Source organism: Podarcis vaucheri, assembly GCF_965113315.1.
Source record: "Podarcis vaucheri genome assembly, chromosome: 1".
NCBI lineage: Eukaryota > Metazoa > Chordata > Lepidosauria > Squamata > Lacertidae > Podarcis > Podarcis vaucheri.
In genome coordinates this window covers 48961950-48982259 of record NC_138759.1, presented here as the reverse complement: position 1 = coordinate 48982259, position 20310 = coordinate 48961950, and the positions used below count along the sequence as shown (strand labels likewise).

Here is a 20310-nt window from a genome sequence, read left to right as displayed (position 1 = left end):
AAATACCTTTCTGATTACTATTTCATATTCTTACTCTTCACCATAAGGTCTCAGGTTACAGCAATTATAAAAAATATTAAAATCAATTCAAAACCAATTAAAGGAGGTTGTGTGTGTTTGTGTAATGCCAGGTACAGTGGTACCTCGGGTTAAGAAGTGGAGGTCTGCTCTTAACCTGAAGCACCACTTTAGCTATTGGGGCCTCCTGCTGCTTCTGCTGCGCCGCCGCCGCACGATTTCTTTTCTCATCCTGAAGCAAAGTTCTTAACTTGAGAGATAATATTTCTGGGTTAGCGGAGTCTGTAACCTGAAGCGTATGTAACCCGAGATACCACTGTAATGAAGTGTGTTTTCAGCATGAGGTGGAAGCTACATAATAAAGGTACCAGATGCACCTCTGTGTGGAGGGAATTCTTCAGTTTAGGATCTGCCACCAAAACTGATGCTGTTTCCTGGAGCTCCACCACCAAACTTCTGAGGGTAGTGGAATTACCAATCAGGCCCATGCTACCAGTCTGAGTCCCTGAGAGGGTCTGCAGGCAAGGAGGCCACCGTTCAGATATTTGGGGCCTAAGTCTAATCACTAACCGGGGACACCTTCCTTCTTATGCTAGGCTAGTCTGTTAACTTCCCTAGAGCACATTAGTAAATTGCTGGTGCTACTCGTTCATTACTAGAGGAGTTTGAAGGCAGTGCCTGAAAAGTTGGTGGTTTTCCTTGCTAACGGATCAAACAGAGAAGACAAATTTTCAGAGAGGGACTGTGGGGTAGCCCCTTCACTGCAAGGTATGGGCTTTTCTCAAAACCCTTTGTACCACAACGTTTTTAAGTTTGGGGTAAAGAGGGATTCCAGCCGTGCAGCCAGCCTACACTGTCAACCTTTCAAGAAAACCACAGGATGATGTAATGAGTGGATAAATGGAACTATAAACAGCTCTGGGAAAGCTAGCAGTAGCAGTCAAGTAAATACTTTGCAGCAACTAGTGGTCTGTACATGACGTTATTTGAAAGGAAGAATGAGTAATCTATTAAGGTTAGCAGCTGAAGACAGGTTTTGTATATGTGTGTCTTTTTTTTTAAAGCCAGCCTTGGCACCCAGAAATCTGGGCACTTTAAATAGAGATTCAATAGAGATTTTCTATTATAATGTGAGCAAAAATTCAAATAGTTCTATTGTTTAAAAGTTACTTGATTCAATCAAGCAATGTAAGGAATGCGGTAAATGGGACCTGAATGATAGTATTTTAGTTGGGAGGCAAGGGAATGGTGGCACTGATTGCAGTGGGTTACAATAGGATGCAAATTGACCAGCAGTTGAAACCCGTTAGAAAGTTTCAAATGCATTTTATAGGACATCTGTGAACCAGTTCAGTATAAATTTGGTTGACTATCATTATGAAATTTAGCAAGCATTTTTTAAAGCCCTAAGACCACTTTGTTTTAATGTCAGTTTACATCTGAAGGTATTTGAAAAACTCAGTCAACTGAATTTGCTACTTGCTTATGTAACATGGTTTCTAGGGGCTATATGGAAACAATGGCTGTTCCCATGTTATTCCATGGGGTGGCCATCTTTCCCCCCTGTACAGATCCTTGAAACTGTTCGATATGACCACATAGTGCCATTTCCCAGAACATACCCAGCCTCATTTTGAAAGCAGATGGCAGAATTTAGAGGCCTTTATGTTTTAAGGAATTTAAAGAAAGTGGCTTGAACCACTTTGTAGTGTGACAAATTTATTTTAAAAAACAACCTCACATGAAAGCTGTGCATGTGCAGAAAGTATAAATTAACTCTTAGTCAAATATTGATTTGAAATATGAAAATATTATAGCTTGTTAACATCAGTGTGTGTGTGTGCATGTGCATGTGTGTATAGGAATCCCTAACATATTAGATTCCAATTATGAAAATTCTCTTTTCTAATTTCTGCATCATCACTTATTTTCTGCTGCCTGTTTTCCAATGTTCCAAGTGTTTTGCAGTAAATAAAGCATTATAAAATAAAAGGCTGCTTAAACATACTAGGTTTGCAAGAATGATTTTGATTTGGTGAGGAGGAACGGATATTCTGTTACAAGGATACAGATTATTTAACCCAAAGAGATTAAAACAGGCTTCCCCAACCTCGGCACTCCAGATGTTTTGAAACTACAATTCCCATCATCCCTGACCACTGGTCTTGCTAGCTAGGGATCATGGGAGTTGTAGGCCAAAAACATCTGGAGGGCCGAGGTTGAGGAAGCCTGGATTAAAATATAGAAAGTTAGTCTATAGGGCTCTGCATTCTAGCAATTGCAATAGTGTTAGAATACCAAATGCACATTTCTGGAAGCCTGACAGAATTTGGAATGGTGGTTAGAATATTTATTGGCAGTGGTGGGGAAAATATATTTGAACCATTTTATTTTATTTTAAATTAGAAGTGGGGTGGTCCATCCTTGGTGAACTTAAGCTTTAAGTTGGCTTGTCTGGAGGCAAGTATGGCTGAAGCAAGGCAAGGAGTGATGGAAGAGGCTAAGCCCTTCCAGACAGCCAGCAAACAAACAAAGTAATGAATAACATGCCACTGGGAACCAGTTAATCTAACCTTATGAAAAGGTGCAAAGTATACAACTGGGAAAAATAACACCATATAATAATCAGCACGCAATCATAGGTGCTAAAACCATATGCAGCTAGACAAATAAATGAGGTTCGCTCCTGCTGGCCATGTGATAAATCACTCACAAAGAATTCAGTCTCTCCCCTACCTCCAAAGAAAGAAAACAAATTACTCCAAGCACAAAGTCATAACAGCAACCTCCCCACAGCTGCTGTAAAGTCACATAGGGGCAGGAAGGGAGAAGGGGAGGAAAAGAAGCAAGGTGGCGGGGAGCAAGGTGTCATGAGACGTTAGAACAAAATGTCAAAGTGCTTGACTGGGAGCCCATGGATTGGCCACTGGAGTTAGAATGAAAACAGAAAGGCACCCATAAACGCTGGTTAGCTTGCCTGCAAAAGAGGTGCTGGGGCTCAAGCGTGCCATTAGTTCCATATGTGTGGGTGAGTAATAATAATAGTAAATTTTATTTATACCCCGCCCTTACTGGTTCAGAAAACTGGGCTCAGGGCAGCTAACAACAAATTTAAAACACTTAATTGATGCAACAAAAAACAGCCTAAAATACAGTATAAAACATGAATAACAATAAATTCAGAATTAAAAAAATCAATTTAGGGGGAAAATCCATCCAATAAACATTAGATGATCACCAGGGCTAGCTGGCTAAGTTAGTCCTATTTGGGCCAGCAAGACGACCAGGAGAGAATTAGCTGTGGGATCCCAGAGCGGGTAATCTTCATAAAAAGGGGAGTGGGAGGGAAGGAAGGAAGGAAGGAAGGGGAATGAGAGATCAGGCTAAGTTCAGATTGAATAGCTCTGTCTTACAGGCCCTGCGGAAGAAAGTTAAATCCAGCAGGGCCCTGGTCTCATGGGACAGAGCATTCCACCAGGTCGGAGTCATCACTGAGAAGGCCCTGGCCCTGGTGGAGGATAAGCTGACTTCCTTAGGGCCTGGGACCTCTAAACTATGATTATTCATGGACCTTAAGGTCCTCTGCAGGGCATACCAGGAGAGGCAGTCCCGTAAATATGAGGGCCCTAAGCCACAAAGGGCTTTAAAGGTCAAAACCAGCACCTTAAACCTAACCCGATACTCCACCAGACGCCAGTGCAACTGGTAAAGCACTGGGTGAATATGCTCCCATGGCAGGGACCCCGTGAGGAGCCTTGCTGCAGCATTCTGCAGCCGCTGGAGTTTCTGGGAGAGTTTCAAGGGCAGCCCCACATAGAGTGAATTACAGTAGTTAAGCCTGGAGGTGACTGTCACATGGATCACTGTGGCTAGATCAGGGCAGGAAAGGAAAGGTAAGGGACCAACTGCTTAATGCGGCATAGGTGGATTTTGCACTCAAGTGGTGAGACAAATGCATTGTCCCTGTTCTCCAAGACATTGGCCTTATTCCAGATGTTGTGGAGCTGAGCTCTGGAATGTAAAATAGGTTTGGGGGCTGAGCCCTGACTAATGCTAAGCTCTGTAATTTAGGTTTTAAATACATATTTCAGGTTATTATATTTAAGATGGTTTGAAGTTAAACTGGACACACACCTGGAGTTCAGAATAGTGAAGGGTGCCATCTGCGTTCTTTGCAGGCGAGTTCTACTAAGTGTATTTTGGAGAGTTTCCCACTGTATCAGTTTATTCTCCATCTTGACTCCTCCTAATGGTTTATGAACCAATACTGCACATTTGCCATATAGTTCTGTATCTCTGCATTTCAAATAGGAGAACCACAGTGAAATTCACTAGCTGGTAAAGGCTAAAAGGTTATCTATCATGCTACTTCAGAGACCAAAAGCACTTGTAAACAAAATTTAGAAACAAAATTGTACTGTATTGTGTTTTACTGTAATTTTTCTTCTTGTGCTTTTTGTAGAGGTATAGAAAGCCCAAGACAAAGCATTTGGTGTTCTAGAAATTGTGGTTATGGAAGGGGGGGGGAAGTCTTCACTTATTTCTTTTTCGAAAGGGAAATACTCCAGTGATTGCTACCCGACCTTAGATGGTATGTCATGAGAAGTGCAGGTGTTCTTGTATAAAGAGAGTGGGGATAGAGAGGCACTTATGCATCTGCTCCTCCCAATGTTTGCTCAGCTGGTGTTGTGCTCCTAAATGGAAAGGGGAGTTTTTGCCCTTTCCTTACCTGCTGTTTCCATGACTTGCAGGCTTTTGTTTCGGGGGCTGGAGGGAGATGCCTCTTTCCCACACTGAAGACTTGTCAGTTACTGAATGTATTGCATGGCTTTTTGTTTCTTTGGTAGGGAAGGGGAAATTGTGTCATAAGGAACATAAAGCCTCCGATCTCTGCTGAGCGTTTGATCTGGGGATACAAATCTCCATTTTCAATGTCCCAGCCGTAGCATTTTGTACTCAATGCGCTGTTGCCAGACGAGCCATTTTTGTGCCTTAGGTGGAAAATCTGTACAGTGCCACACAAGGCGGTAACATTTAATAATAAACTACATAAATAATAAAGGGGAATTTGTACGTTTATTTAAGATGACCCCATATCTACTTGTTGAGATGGGCCACCTCACCCTCTCTAATGTTGACAGTAACATTTCTCAAGACCTCTGGGTATAGGGTGGTATATTATTCAATAAATAATAAAAATAAAAATAATAAAACAAATCTGGGGTGATTCCTGATAGGTTTGGAGGATTTAGCTGGTATTGTTAGTGATCCTGTTAAAAGCTTTGTTGGCTTTAGAATGGTGAAGGCCTCTGGTGGTTGACTTGATTCTCCCTTCACCTGCTATGGAGAACCTATTTAGTACTAGGGAAGGATGAAACAGCCAATTTAGTTTATTTTCATTTCTCATTTTTTCAAACTTAAATTCAGTTCCTAACATTTCTGCAGTGATTTGCATTTTTTAAGTGCCTCACAAAAATTCAAGATTTTAGTGCGAATTTCTTGTAATATACACATCTTTGTATGCAGTTGTATACACATTTTTGCAAAATAGTTCCCCCTTATATAATGCATTTTGTGTGTTCCTTTCACTAATATATGCACACTTTACCTTAGTATATGCAGTAATTCTGCTGCACTGATCTGTGGACTTCAGGAAATTCATTTGGAATTAAGTTCAGAGTGAAATTGCAATGGCTTTTATTCTACAAACGAGAACTTAAAAGCTAAACCAGACACCACTTTTTTAAAAATGGACTTGCTCTGAACCATGTCCTTCCATTTCTTGTTCCAGGCAAAACTGGACCATCTTTCTAATAGTTGGCTGCATCATTGGCTTCGTGCCATACACTGCCATGAAAGCACCCATGGGGAAATATGATTGTATTCTTCAGACTGTTTGATCCTAGGTGACTTGTGTAAATCCATGCCTACAAATGAAATTACACATTTCCCCAAAAGATCTTAACAGTAAAAATGTCATTCACAAATAAGTCACACTTATTTATGCTCTACCTTGAGCTCTTATAAATTAGTTTGGAGTGTCAAAGGGATTAATCCAAAATATAGCTTAAATGTTTTGTGGGTCAGCAGCCCTGATTGAAAGGAGATTCCTAGCACTTGCCTCACTTCTCCCATTTCTTGTTGGAAGATGAAATCTAGAATTTTAATCTCCCCAAAGGACTCCCTCCCTCTTTCGCTTCTTGTAGCAGCAGCAGTAGGTTGGCAGCATTGCTGGCCTGCTTCCCTGATGACAGCAAAAGTTGGAGAATGTGACAGTCTTATTCTTTTAAAAATGGTCACAGCTATATTATCTTGGCCAAGTTGTCACTCAGCACCTCCTTCCCCTACCCATTCATTATGCTGGACATTGTTCTATGTCACTAATTTAACATAGAGAATGATTTATTTTCCATTCTGTTTCTCTTTTTGATGACATTGACTCACTTTCCTAAACAGGTGTTTATAACTTCTTTTTAAAAAGAGAATGCTGGTCTGGACCGTGGAAAGAAAGAATTTATGTATCATTTTTTTTCTCAGACAGATGTGGGGGAAACATATTTTCTCCCAAGCCGTTTAAGCAGGAAAAAAAATCAAAATATGGCCCTTTCAGTTGTTCTGGAACTACATGTGAGCAGGGAGAAAAACACTTCTGAAAGCTAGGGAAAACATGGGGGAAATGAAGGAGAAAGAGGAAGCAAGGAATTCTAATGGGGTGCAAAAATGGGGAGGTGTTAAAGGTAAAGGTAAAGGGACCCCTGACCATTAGGTCCAGTCGTCGCCGACTCTGGGGTTGCGGTGCTCATCTCGCTTTATTGGCCGGGGGAGCCGGCGTACAGCTTCTGGGTCATGTGGCCAGCATGACTAAGCCGCTTCTGGTGAACCAGAGCAGCGCACGGAAACGCCGTTGACCTTCCTGCCGGAGCAGTACCTATTTATCTACTTGCACTTTGACGTGCTTTCGAACTGCTAGGTTGGCAGGAGCTGGAACCAAGAAATGGGAGCTCACCCCGTCACGGGGATTCGAACCGCCGACCTTCTGATCGGCAAGCCCTATGCTCTGTGGTTTAACCCACAGCGCCACTCACGTCAGGTAGCATAAAAAGAGGTTCCCAGGCTGCAGATTACCCAGCTGTGCAATAAATGTTTAAGAGTAAACTCAAGTAGGATTCACATGTGAAGCTAGAATAGAAAATCTAGCACAGAGAAGCTGTCAACATGTCCCCAACACTCAATAGATAAAAAAAAACACCATTGCAATCTCCCCAGTCTATCACAACCATCTCCACTCCTCCTTCAGTCATCTGCTTATCCAGAGTTTGAGGACATGGTATGTCTTTCAGAACATAAGAAAAACCTGCTGGATGGATCAGGCCAAGGGCCCATCTAGTCCAGCATCTTGTTCTCATAGTGGCCAACCAGATTCCTTTGAGAAACCCATGAGCAGGACATTAGCACAAGATCACGTTCCCCTCCTGTGAGCCAGGAACAGATGCTCCATATTTTGAAGGATCGTAGTCAAGATTGCTTTGCTACCTCACCTGATGCTGGTGTGAACTCTTGGACTCAACATTGTGCTTTGAATTCCTGCATTGCAGAACTTTGCAGAGTTAAGATGTAAATATGTCTGGAATGCCCTTCATTTCAGTGGAGCATTTTCCATTGCATAAAACAAATAAATGGAAAACTTGAGCAGACCATGAAGGGGATTATTTGGCTCCCTTTTCCCTGCATCTGAATAAATGAATGACCCACCTCACCTTGACAGGAAAGGTGTAAATTTCTGTCAGGCAGAGAGCTTGAGTAATTTGGCAGCTTGTGATGTAATTGATTTGTGAGGATGCCCAGAGGCCTCTAACTGAATAACTCCTCTGTTTGTATACAGCACAGAAACAGTCGCCTTAAAATAAAGAGTAAAGCCTGTCAGCAAAGCAAAGTTCCCTTAAATATCAGCTGAGGACTTAACTTTTCAGATTTTGTTCATTTTTTAAAATTACCCCTCCTCTCTACTTTATTTTGCAACCCTGATCAAGTTGCTCTCGTTATGCCAAGTTGCGTGCATGTGCACGCGCGCGCGCGCGCGCACACACACACACACACACACACACAGAGTTGTTGTTTAAAGGCATCATTTGTGGAGATTTTTCTGAGGTAACATTATTTTGTGTGTGTATGGGGTTCTCCATCTAGGCCAGGGATAGCCAAATTGATGCCCCCTGGATGTTGCAGGACTACACTCCCAACATCCTTGACAACTGGCCATGCTCACTGGGGCAGAGAGGAGTTCTAGTATAGTATCATTCACTGGCTATCAGTAATCTAGGCAGTGGTTTCAAAATCTATGGAGAAATCTATACTACACATCTCCAATAGTATCCCTATGTCTTAGGCTGTGTATGCACTAAAGCTTTTGTTAAGGGTGGCTGGGAATCGTAACTCTGCGAGGGTTAAAGAATGTATTTTGAAGATGTTTAAAATGATAGCATGCTCATAGCCTTACAGAATCATTTTGCGTGGGATTCTGGGTTGCATTCTTGGGAGCGCTTACAAAGCATCAGCCAGGACTGTCAAACTGTGATGTTGTAGTGTCTGGAAACTGGCTGTACCTTTGAACATAGTCAACACTCCTCCCCTATGGCTGTGTGTTCCACCAGCAAGAATGGTGAAAAAGCTTAAGGGAGGACCTCTTGATAAGATTCTCAGGAACTGCAACATTCCATGGAACACAGGTTAAAACTGCTGGATTGAGAGATGTACTAGCAACTGCAGCTGTTGGTATCTTATCTCCCTTAAGTAAAGGTAAAGGTAAAGTGGCCCCTGACCATTAGGTCCAGTTGTGGCCGACTCTGGGGTTGCGGCGCTCATCTCGCTTTATTGGCCGAGGGAGCCGGCGTACAGCTTCCGGGTCATGTGGCCAGCATGACTAAGCCGCTTCTGGCGAACCAGAGCAGCGCACGGAAACGCCGTTTACCTTCCCGCCGGAGCAGTACCTATTTATCTACTTGCACTTTGACATGCTTTCAAACTGCTAGGTTGGCAGGAGCAGGGACTGAGCAGCGGAAGCTCACCCCGTCACAGGGATTCGAACCGCCGACCTTATGAACGGCAGGTCCAAGGCTCTGTGGTTTACCCACAGCGCCACCAACGTCCCTTATCTCCCTTATCTCCCTTAACTATCAAGCACTAAAAAACAAAACAAAACAAAAACCCCACACAAACCTGATCACTGGCTAAAGATTATCTGGCAAAGTAATGTCTCGTAAAAACCTGAACCACAGTGGTGACTTTTGTGACAGCATCTTAGGCCTCTGGCTGTAGGATCATATTGCAAGTCATGTTTGAATAAGGTAAATAGGGCTTAATTCCTTTATTTATGGGGTTTCCTAAATTACCAAGGTGGGAACAGGAGGTGGGGCTTCATCATATGCCCTGGATAGTGACCCTCCCTTTCTTTTCTTTTCCAGAGAAAGTTAACTCATGTGACCACGAGAGGCAAAGTGCTCTTGAAGAGGCCAGGCAGAACCCTCGTGAGGGGATTGTTATCCCTGAATGTGCCCCTGGAGGACTGTACAAGCCAGTGCAGTGTCACCAGTCCACAGGATATTGCTGGTGTGTTCTGGTAGACACTGGCCGACCTCTGCCTGGTACTTCCACCCGGTAAGAATACCTCCTTTTGAATTACATGTTAGAAAATAAAATAAACTGTGGCCTGGGGGTCAAGGAGCCACCACTTTAGGGTTCAGGACGTACACTCAATATACACTTTCTTTCTCATCTGCATTCTTGTTAGTGAATAGCATAGTTGGACCCAGAGGACAGAGGATTTATTGCCATTTCTCCTAGAGGAAAGCCATGGTCATGGCATATTCAATGTCAAAGAGAGGCAAATTTAAAATTAAATGATATTTTCTATGTCAGAAATGCTGGTGCATTTCTTTTCTGCACATTAAACTGGCTTAAACCCCAGACAGATGGAAAACTAAGACAAAGGCATTTTAATATGATTCTGCATATTTTATTAAAGCTCCTCATTTTCTTTGCTGCTCCCTCCCTTGATATGTTAACCTGTCCTCACTTGCCTCTCTCTCCCACAGTCATTGCACTTGTTCCTTCAGGGCAACCTGTCCCCACCTGTTCCTGTAGAACCTTGGGAAACAGGCAGAGAAAACAGTGTGATGATGAGCTAGTGCAAATACTATAGACACAAAAATATTAATATGTTACCAATGCCTTAAGTGTAAAAACAAGCCAACAAAAAAGGCATGCGTGAGACAGGTCTGTTTAGTTCTGAATTCTGGTTTGCTCAGGTTTCTGGGAGAGTTGTGGGGTGGTTTTGGGGAGTCCCCACAAGACAGTGTGCCATGTCTGCTAAGTGATCTCCTTACATCCTTTGGACTTTCCAGGACTGGCCCTGGGAGTGGGGTGGGAGGTCAAGATGAGCAGCATTAAGCCCAAAGGAGAGAATCCTGTTCTTGCAACAACCAGTCCCATTATTTTGCTCTTTCTACCTCCCCCGCCCCAATACTCCTGTGTCCAGTTTCTCTGATCCATTCTCTTCCACTAGCTCCAGGTATATAAAGTCGGCAAATAAATGCCATGGGCACAACGTTCACACCTGCCTCTTGCGCTGCTCCAGCTAACACTTGTTCACGGGGTGGGGCAAAGAGTGGGAGAACTCCTGAAGTCCATCCCTTAAGGACGTATTCTTTTTATATCTCTTTGGCACCTAGATACGAGACCCCCGTGTGTGAAAGTGACGCCAGATCGAAGAGCCCAGAAACGGATGACCCTTTCAAAGACAGAGAACTTCCAGGTCAGAGTGGAGAAGAATTCTGTTTCTTCTACTCCCACCTCACTTGCTTATGGCAGCATTAAAAGCTAAGATAAATAAGATAATGAGAATTATCAAATCACAGATCTGTAGCGATGGAAAGGACCCAAAGGGCCATCTGGTTCAGCCCAGTGCAATGCAGGATTCACAGCTAAAGAATTCCAGACAGATAACCTAAGAGAGAACCTCTTCTTAAAAACCTGCAATGAAGGAGAGTCCGCCACCTTCCAAGGTGGTCCACTCGACTGTCAAACAGCTATTGCTGTCAGAAAGTTCTTCCTAATGTTTAGTCAGATGGCTCAGAGTGCTCTAGGACAGTTAGCAAGTGGACCTCTGAGTTGAGCTTTGTCTTGGGTTTTTATCTGTGCTCATCCTTCATTAAATATTGCTACACTCCCTGAAGATAATGGTAGGAAATTTCATCATCGTATGCTTATTTGTATGCCACTGTCTCCCAAAGTGGCTTGCAATATATCAAATGAGCAGTAATTATAGTAGTTCACAAGGCGTATTAGAAACCATTTGAAACAACCAGAATAAGAATAAGACCAAAAAAACAAATCCATGAAAAGCTAAGAGAAGAAATTACCCCTCCATGTAAAGTCTGAAATAAATATATGCTTTGAATGTGGGAAGTAATCCTACTCCACCCCTGGCTTTCCACTTACTTCCCATCATTTCTGTTGGGCTCCATGTTCCTCAGAGTAATTCTTCTACAAACTTTGGTACAAAAATGGTGGAGGCCAGAAGAATGTGGCTGGCTGGTTACTCAAACATGCCCTTCTGCACATGTGTGGCTACTAGTTTTTTATACTAGTTTACTGATGATTTATGAGCTGCTGGAGGTAATTTTAATTATTTTTAAATCTTGTAGCATCTGGTGATATTTATTTTTAAATCTGAACCTTGCATTTTAATCCTTTATGGATTTCCACATCACCAGAAACTGTATTTGTGTGGATCCAGTTGTGCTACTGTATTTTAAATGAAAGTAAACAAACATCCACACTGTGATTTAAAACATCCATGTGAACTGAAATCCACGTTAATCTCTGATATTGCTATCTTGGTGAGTATGTGTGCTTGAGTTCCTGTGTCCTCATCGCCTCCTTTACCTTTTCCCTTTGCTGCATTTCCTATTGTGTCGGGAGGACTTTTTGTTTGCTCATTTACACTGATTTCTATGCAGAACTTGCTGTATGCATTTGTTCAACCATTCTTCCATCTTTGCCTTGCTGACTATGGGAGCAGCACCATAGAATGCATATATGACAGAAAACTAAAATGTGGGTCACATTTGGAAGGGGGTGGGTGGGCAGGTGTGATTTAGGCTGCCTGCAAAAATGCAAGACACAGCAGTCATTAGAACTGCACCCAGACAAAATTTGACAACTCCATACAGCATAGACATGGCCTTGGGAAGAAGAAGAACCTGTTCTGAATACTATTTGTTCAAAGGAAGCTTGTATTCCCTTTGCAGGCTGCCCAGAAGGGAAGAAAGTAGAATTTATTACAAGTTTACTGGATGCTCTCACCACAGACATGGTACAGGCCATTAACTCAGCAGCACCTGCTGGAGGCGGAAGGTGAGTTTGGGAGGCATTCAAGTTGAACTGAAACAGGAGAACCAAAGATGTATCTGGTCTTAAAGGAGACTATTTCATTTGAATAATACACTAGGGAAATTCAGGTTCTGGACTCGGTCATAAGTAGGGATGGGGAAGAATTTGATTCAGTTTGCATTTGAAGGTGTATGTACCCGATTTGTCGTTTTTGAAACAATATGCAAACCGAGAAACAGCCGTTCTTTGAAATTCACCCTTCTCCGAATTTTGCAATGAATATGCATCTATGAATCAGTCTGCCTAAGTCTTGTGCATTTCCCATTGGTTTTGTAACAGTGCACATTATCATATTTTAGAAAAGTGCAGTGGGCAAAGTAATATGACCTTCAGTTTCCGAAGCAGATATTTTTGAGAGTGTTATTTCATATCTTATTTACTGAATTTTAATGGCTTTTGTAAAGGATATCTTAATTTGGCATTTCTGCCTTGTTAATCGTATTAGTGGTTGAATGTCTGTGAACTGGATGTTCTGCAGTCTGCTGGTATGTTCAACATGCAATGCAAATATAAATGCAAATGATATTTTTTTTAAAAAACACATTTTCCTTGGATTTAAGACTAATATGAGCCAAAAACCTCTGTAGGAGGAGGTATGCTTACCCTTTTCTAAGCCAGAAGTGGCTTGCTTTCAGATTTAGGTAATTTTGTTGTATCAAATACAGTGAGTCAGAGGTGACGAAGACTGCAGAGAGTATTTGGCATCCTCAATAGTTTGTGTTTCAGTCTTTGTGCCATTGTAAGCAGCACTCTTTAAAATAAAGGAGGCAAAGTTAGTTTGCTGGAGAACCTAGGCAAATGTAAATAGAAAAATCTGTGATTTCTTAAAAGCCCTTGCCATGCCAATAACTGATTTTCATGAAGTAGTGTTTGCAGAAAATAACTTTTAAGCAGTACCTGATCTCAGATGAACTCACCAGAGGAAAACTGCATCCTGGTTTTTAGGAAAAAAGGAAGGACAAACTACATTCTGAGTGCAGGAAAAGTACGCTAAAAGGGGCATGGGAACAGCAGCTCTTTTAAGATCCCAGGGTTTCTCATTGCAAACAACTCAGTTCAAACAACTCATTGACTGAAAACACTGACAGGAGAGAGCAGCCAGAAATTTAACGATTGCATTTTCCTTCATAACCTGCTTTCTAGTAGGGCTAGAAACTTACTGTTAAAATAAAATACAATCTCAGGCACCCCAGGGCGTGTCACTAACCAGACTCTGTCTCTGCATATAGGAGACAACATGCTTGAGACAAAGCTTCTGAAGTTGTGATCAATATGAGGGTTTTTTTTAGCCCTTCAGCATTTCAGGGATTGCTAGGCTTCCATCACACATTCCCAGTTACTTACATGGTTTACATTACAGTCGTACGTACCTTGGATCCCGAACGCCCTGGAACTCGGACGTTTTGGCTCCCGAATGCCACAAACCCGGAAGTGATTGTCCCAGTTTGTGAACGTTCTTTTGGAACCCAAACGTCCGACGGGGCTTCCGCAGCTTCTGATTGGCTGCAGGAGCTTTCTGCAGCGATTCAGAAGTCACAATTTGGTTTTCGAATGTTTTGGATCAAATGGACTTCCGGAACGGATTCCATCGACTTCAAAGGTATCTTGATTTGTTTCTGTGGGAACTGGGTGGCATGGTCAGATGGAAGGTATCAGTCAAGTCACAGCTTTACAGCATTTATTTGCTATTTTGCTTGTATGCCAGCCTTTGGGGGAGAGCATGAGGTGACAAACTGGGGCAGATTGTAAGGTTGTGATTTTAAACCTTGCTCGTGACTATAGAGAGGTGGGTGTTTGAGATGGGTGCTTGTTTGGATTCACAAATGTGTTGCAAATGAACAACACAACTATTTTGAGAAGCAGTAATATGCTGCTTGTCATGGCTGAGAAGAACCAATGTGCTGGTTGTGTCCTCCTCCTCATTTGCTAAGGAGCATAATATAGTGCCCTGATGTTAAACTCAGATAAATCTGGCAGGAGACAGAATAGTATGTGGTGTTCATTAGTGGGCTTTGTTTCTGAGTGAGGTCAGCGGTTCCACTGTTCTGTCACTCGAATTCCTCACTTTCTATCGTGAACAACTGTTTTCATCTTGATAGCAGGGCCAGAAACTGCCAGCCCACAGAGGGCCTTAGCAAATGTTTTCAATTTTCTACAGATGTTCACTCAGCAATTTGCTGTCCTTTTGAAACCCTGTGAGGCAATTTGTACCTGCAATACCATACCACATGTTTTCAGACGAATTTATTGTGCAGATGCTTTTACATATGTCCAACTTTACTATTATTTTTATTTAATTACTGCAAGGGGAGAATTCTGATTGTGGGAAGATGACAATACTTAAGATTTCCACTGCATTATAGAATGTTCAAAGTGCTTCACATTGATTATCTCAGAGGTTTAGGCTATACCAGATGAATTAATTCAAGCATTTCAACTCAAAGGGGCTAGGAAGTAAAAAAAACAAAACAAAACACTGCAGCAGAAGCAGCACAACATCACATGGTATCTAAAAAGCACATTCAAGCATGCAAATAAATTTACTTACCTTTTAAATGGCTCAAGACCGCAATACCTCAAGGTATCTCTGCATATGAACCAGCCCAGACCCTGCAATCACTATCTGAGCCCCTTCTTTGTGTGTCTTCTCCACTAGAGATCCTGAGGGTGGCAACATGAGAGCGAGCCTTTTCAGCAGTGGCTTTCCACATGTGGAATGCTCTTCCCAGGGAGACTCGCCTGGCACCTTCATTGCATATCCTTAGGCACCAGGCAAAAACCTTCCTTTTCTCCCAGGCCTTTGCTTTGTACATGTTGTGGTAGGACTCCATTGAAAGAGGAAGAACTGCTGATGCCCTGTCTAGTTTGACCCTTAGCTTAATAACCATTCTAAGCTTATTGATGGATTAACAGGCGATAGCTCTGTCTTGCAGTGCACCTTTACAGATGGTTTTATTCCTTCATTTTGTAGGTGGATAAAATGTGGCTCACCATTAGATCCACTATAAGACCTCATAGTGGAAATTGTAGTCCATAACATGGCTGTGTGCTTGTGTGCATCTATACGTGTTTGTGGTGTTACCACAGCAAAAGGGAGAAACAGCCTTATGTTTGCCAACCCCCTTTTCCCTTAAAAAGCTGACCTTGGTAAACATGTTTTTGTTGGTCAGGTTAACCTGGGTGTGTGGAGGAGGGGAGAGGTGATCTCATTTCCTCCTGCATCTACATCTAAGGAGATTTCTTCAAACTATCTGTGTGCAGCATTAGCAGAACTGTTGACTTTGTTCTGATGTGGTGAAGCAAAGTAGGCTCTTGAGACTTTCTATGCTATTCCTTATTTTGTTGTAAGTCTTAGGGGTTTTTTTGGTGTGTGGTGGAGCAGAAGGCAAACTATCTTTCTGAACAAATTTACTGCCCCTTTTCTGCAAGACTTGCAGTTTTGGAAGATCTTTCATGTGGTTCAAGTTTAGTGAGAGATGGTGGCATGTAGGGAAACAGTAACCTACAAAGTGGCTAACTGTGTTCTCATACAGGTTTTTTCCTTTCCTGATGGTTTTGGCTGAGAGTGAGGCAACACACACTTTAAACAATAGATCTAAGCATCACTAAAACAAGTACCTTCTAAGCCAGGTGTATGTTGTGGATCTGCTTCACCACCAAGAGCAGAATTACAAAGAGAAATTTAAATAAGCAATATTCCTTGTTTATTACATTAATGCTCTAGTACACTAATTTTCTGCTTGAATTTCCCCATGTGTTAGATATTATAAACAAGCCCTTCCATCTGATAGAAGAGACTGCTAGAAGTCCCCTTAATGATTTCTAAAAAAAATCAAAAGCACAGCTTTCCCTAATAACCATTTGCTATTGCTAGACTTAAGCAAACAAAATAGGACTCCATCAGAACTTTTGTCAAGAGTCTGCTCTGCCTTTGTGTGTGTGCGTGTGTGTGTGTGTATTGAAAAATTGGGGGTTGCGTTTCCTGTGAGCCTTCCTTCTCCTCTTGTTTCCAGGTTCTCTGAGCCTGATCCCAGCCACACGTTGGAAGAGCGGGTAGTCCATTGGTATTTCAGCCAGCTGGACAACAATAACAGCAGTGACATCAACAAGAGGGAGATGAAGCCCTTCAAGCGCTATGTCAAGAAGAAAGCCAAGCCCAAGAAATGTACGCGGCGCTTCATTGACTACTGTGACCTCAACAAGGACAAGTCCATCTCACTACAAGAACTGAAAGGTTGCCTGGGCGTTGGGAAGGAAGGAGGTGGGTAACACTTTTGTCACACCTAAAGGACACAGGTGGGGGAGCTCAGGCTTGGCAGGGTGGTAATGTGTCTGACCATCAAGATTTTCTCCAGCCAAACCCTCTCTCCAGCCCTACTTTGAGTGCTTTTGCCTGGCAAGAATGTTTGCCTGGATGCAGGATAGAGTTCTGTGTGTAGAAACCAGTTTATTGTATAAAAGTAATATTTGCATGCATTATTCTGCCCACTTTTACCTCAGCTGTCGCTGGCATGTGGCCCCCAGAAGGTTCCATAGAAGGGAATGTGGCCCCCAGGCTATCAAAGGTTCCTCAGCCCTGTGGTAGCACTTGAACAAACCAGTCTGCTTTAGGAAGCAGCCTAAAGTTTAGCACCCTCTGGTGGCCATTGCCAAAGATGTCAGTTTGCAAAAAGAAACATGAAATCATGTTTCTGAACTTCAAAGTTGCCCAGATGTGTTCAGTTTATATTTCCATGGACACTAAAAGAAGTACCTTTTATAACCAGGAGAAGGCACTTTTGCTCCTAGCAAATTTATACCTGAAATCACTCGCATCTTTAGCAAGAGGTGGTTATCTTGAAACCGGCATTCTCAAGTTTTTTTGAACAAATCATCATTCTATAAAATGACACTTTTTGGTGGTGGTCTGAAACATTGCACATGGCAGATTGGTTTGCACATGGCAGATTTATTTTTCCTAAGTCTACTTCATCACTACTTTTTGAAAATACAGTCTACTCTGACTCAGCCAAAATACCTTTGCTGTAGAGGGATGTGACCTTTACACTTTCTGCTTTACTTCTTCCTTGCGGGCCTTCAGTCATCATCACTGGTAGATCAGTGATCAGCCTTGCTAATTTCTTAAATCTGCAGTCTTTATTATACATGAAAAAATTCACTGGACAAAGGATTTATATTTTGCAGGGAGCGTTGGAAGTTTCCCCCATGGAAAAAGACAAGGTGTTAACCCTTTCAGTAAGTACTTCTGTAATTCCTTCCCCTTCCTCCTGATCTGAGTCACTCTTGATCAGCTGTGTGTTTTGGGGTTCTCCCCCCCCCACCCTCAATCCTGCCTAAACCTACTGCTAGCCATTGCCTGGCCCAACTATAATGGAAAAGAGCTAGTCCTGTGGATATTACTGATTAAGCAGTCAAGAGGGTGCTTCCATATGACAAGCTGTATTGATCGCTGGGATAGCTCTTGTCAGTATTTATTTATTGAACTTCATTTAAAACACTTGGATGCTACCTTTCCACATCTCTAGGTATTTCGAGGGGAAATAAAATTAAGACAACAACGAAATTCAATAAATGTGCCTAAGACAGTATATATTAATATGCACAGGAGAGAGGGCTCCTGGAGAAGCAAAACACAAAATAACCCACCTAGCCCAATGTCGCCTAAAATAAAAATGATTGGCAACCTTTCTGAAAGAGGGCACTCATTCAGAGCCTGGCTCTCACCCTTTGACTGCAACTACTACCGAGTGGAGTAGTCCTTGAGATAGAAGCAGCATAGTTTTTTATTAGCTGCACCTTCTGAGTTGGTTTTAAGGGCAAGCCCAGGTAAAGTCCTTTACACTGCTCGGCGCTTAGCCATACTTCTGTTTGTCCCATGTTTTATAGGCATGGGGTCAGAGAAGTGTTGAGGGTTTTCCTGGGGAAAGCCATGGGACAAAAGAAAGACCTCTTGGAACTGTGCCTAGAAATCACAGGGCAAGAGGAAGTGTGGGTGAGAGCCCTCAGTCCTCATGGCTGCATATAGTGAGGTTTCTGCTGTCTGAAAAAGGGACAAAGCTTTTGCAACAGGTATAGCCAGTAAAATATGCTCCTTACCAATGAGTTTGGTGTATACTAGTGGTTGTTACCAAATTGGTATGTGCAATAGGAGAGATATCCCCACCCCAGCAATTCATCTGTTTAAATCTGCATTAAACCCCAAGGTGTGCAGAAGGGAGGGAGGGAGAAAGAAAGAGAAGCCCTATTTTTTGTAGCCTTACTGCGTATTGCATTCCCAGGTATTATTAGTTTGTTTCACAGGGGAAATCTGTTCATTACTTACTAAAAATTTAATTGGAGATTTCGCAATTTTGTTTCTTCCCTCCCTCAAACTGTTGCTGTTTCCTGCTCCATCTCTCCCCAACTTTAGTCGGACGTCTTGTCTAAGAGCTGATGGAAAAGCATGAACCAGATGGAAGGAAGGATGAACCGGACACATCGCCATTTGAAAACACTCAGGTGGAACTGGCAACATCCAATGTAGCAGAAGTGGCCACCACAACATTTGCACTTTTGGAAAAAAAAAATAACGAAGAGGGGTGGAAGTTGGTCTACTTATTATGCCATTTTCTATAGTACTTTAGAGAAGAAGAAAGAGTAAACAAAGAAAAAAGAAAGATAAAGAAAACTGAACAGCTACTGATGAGTTAAATGTTAGAGATTTGCTTGGACTTGAAGAATGATGTTTAATATACTGTATATAAATGTAAATTGTACAGTTGTCTTGTGCTGGCCTTAGTGTGACTATTTGGTTTCTGCATATGACTTTTTTTGAAGCTGGTTTAGATTAAAGGGGTACAGAGGACTCTGGAATCCAGGGATGCATTGGTTTCTGCAACCAATCAAAATTCAACTTTTTTCTTGCACAAGCATCATCATGATTCAAATAAGTCAACAGTGTTGGTGGCTCACACATTACTTGAACACTGTGTGTGCATGTGTGCACGCTCACATACGCATCCATACACAAACACAAATGCAGAAAATGGGACTAGTCAGCAATAGTCCTACTCAGAGTAGTTTCTCCCTCTGGAGCATCTGAGGGCTAATTTTGTATAGCTCAACTATGATCTCTCAACCAGCCAGTGCTCAAGGCCAAGACTGCCTTAGCTACAGCAGCACGACAGTTTCATGTGCTTTCAGGGTTTGCTCCGATATTTTGTGTTATGGGGTTTAAAGCTAATTGCTGCATTGGCATGAGAATAGCTTTCCCTACCCCATGCTAAATCTTATTCCTGCTGGCAGTGGCGTAGCGTGGGTTGTCAGCACCCGGGGCAAGGCAAGTAATTTGCGCCCCCTAACCCGTGGATTTGCGCCCCCTAACCCTAACCCCCAGATGTTGCGCCCGGTGCGGCCCGCCCCCCCTGCACCCCCCACGCTACGCCACTGCCTGCTGGACTAGCTGCAAGCAACCTCCTGATTTTGTTTGGGTCTTGGATGAATGTTGATAAAAGCACATGTCTCCCACACTTTTGCAGAAGAAAGTGGCATGGGGAAGTAAAAGGCTCTCCTGTCAATATAAAATGGAGCAGGAGGCGGCAAAACTGTTCTTAAAAGATAGCATGTGTGTGCTAGCAGTATTTGTGCTGTCCTTGTTCCTGTACGCTTGCAGGGTCTTTGTGCTTAACATCTCACTGTTGAGAAATGAGGGATCTGAGTGCTATAGGTGTGCTTCCACCTTTTCTGTTGGAAGTTGTCCTGCAAACTTGATTGCCTTGGGTTCCTCTGCTTGCACCGTGATTTGTGAATCCATATAAATGCTCCTCAAGAGCAGTGTGGCAATGCATCTCCATGTTTTAGCAG

The 20310-nt window shown here is 42.5% G+C and overlaps 2 protein-coding genes across 3 annotated transcripts in view; one reads left to right on the top strand and one right to left on the bottom strand.

Annotated features, from left to right (window-relative positions):
- The window catches only part of SMOC1 (SPARC related modular calcium binding 1), a 62731-nt gene extending 42989 nt beyond the window's left edge, over positions 1 to 19742 (top strand). For both annotated transcript variants that reach the window (XM_082225770.1, XM_082225771.1), the window contains exons 8-13: positions 9480 to 9672; positions 10746 to 10828; positions 12327 to 12432; positions 16482 to 16729; positions 17653 to 17703; positions 18878 to 19742. In XM_082225770.1, coding sequence (XP_082081896.1) covers positions 9480 to 9672; positions 10746 to 10828; positions 12327 to 12432; positions 16482 to 16729; positions 17653 to 17703; positions 18878 to 18894 — 698 coding nt within the window. In that variant the 3' untranslated portion in view covers positions 18895 to 19742. The remainder of the gene's footprint in view (positions 1 to 9479; positions 9673 to 10745; positions 10829 to 12326; positions 12433 to 16481; positions 16730 to 17652; positions 17704 to 18877) is intronic.
- Positions 1 to 20310, bottom strand: part of CCDC177 (coiled-coil domain containing 177) — a 230764-nt gene that overhangs the window by 198548 nt on the left and 11906 nt on the right. The window lies entirely within an intron of this gene.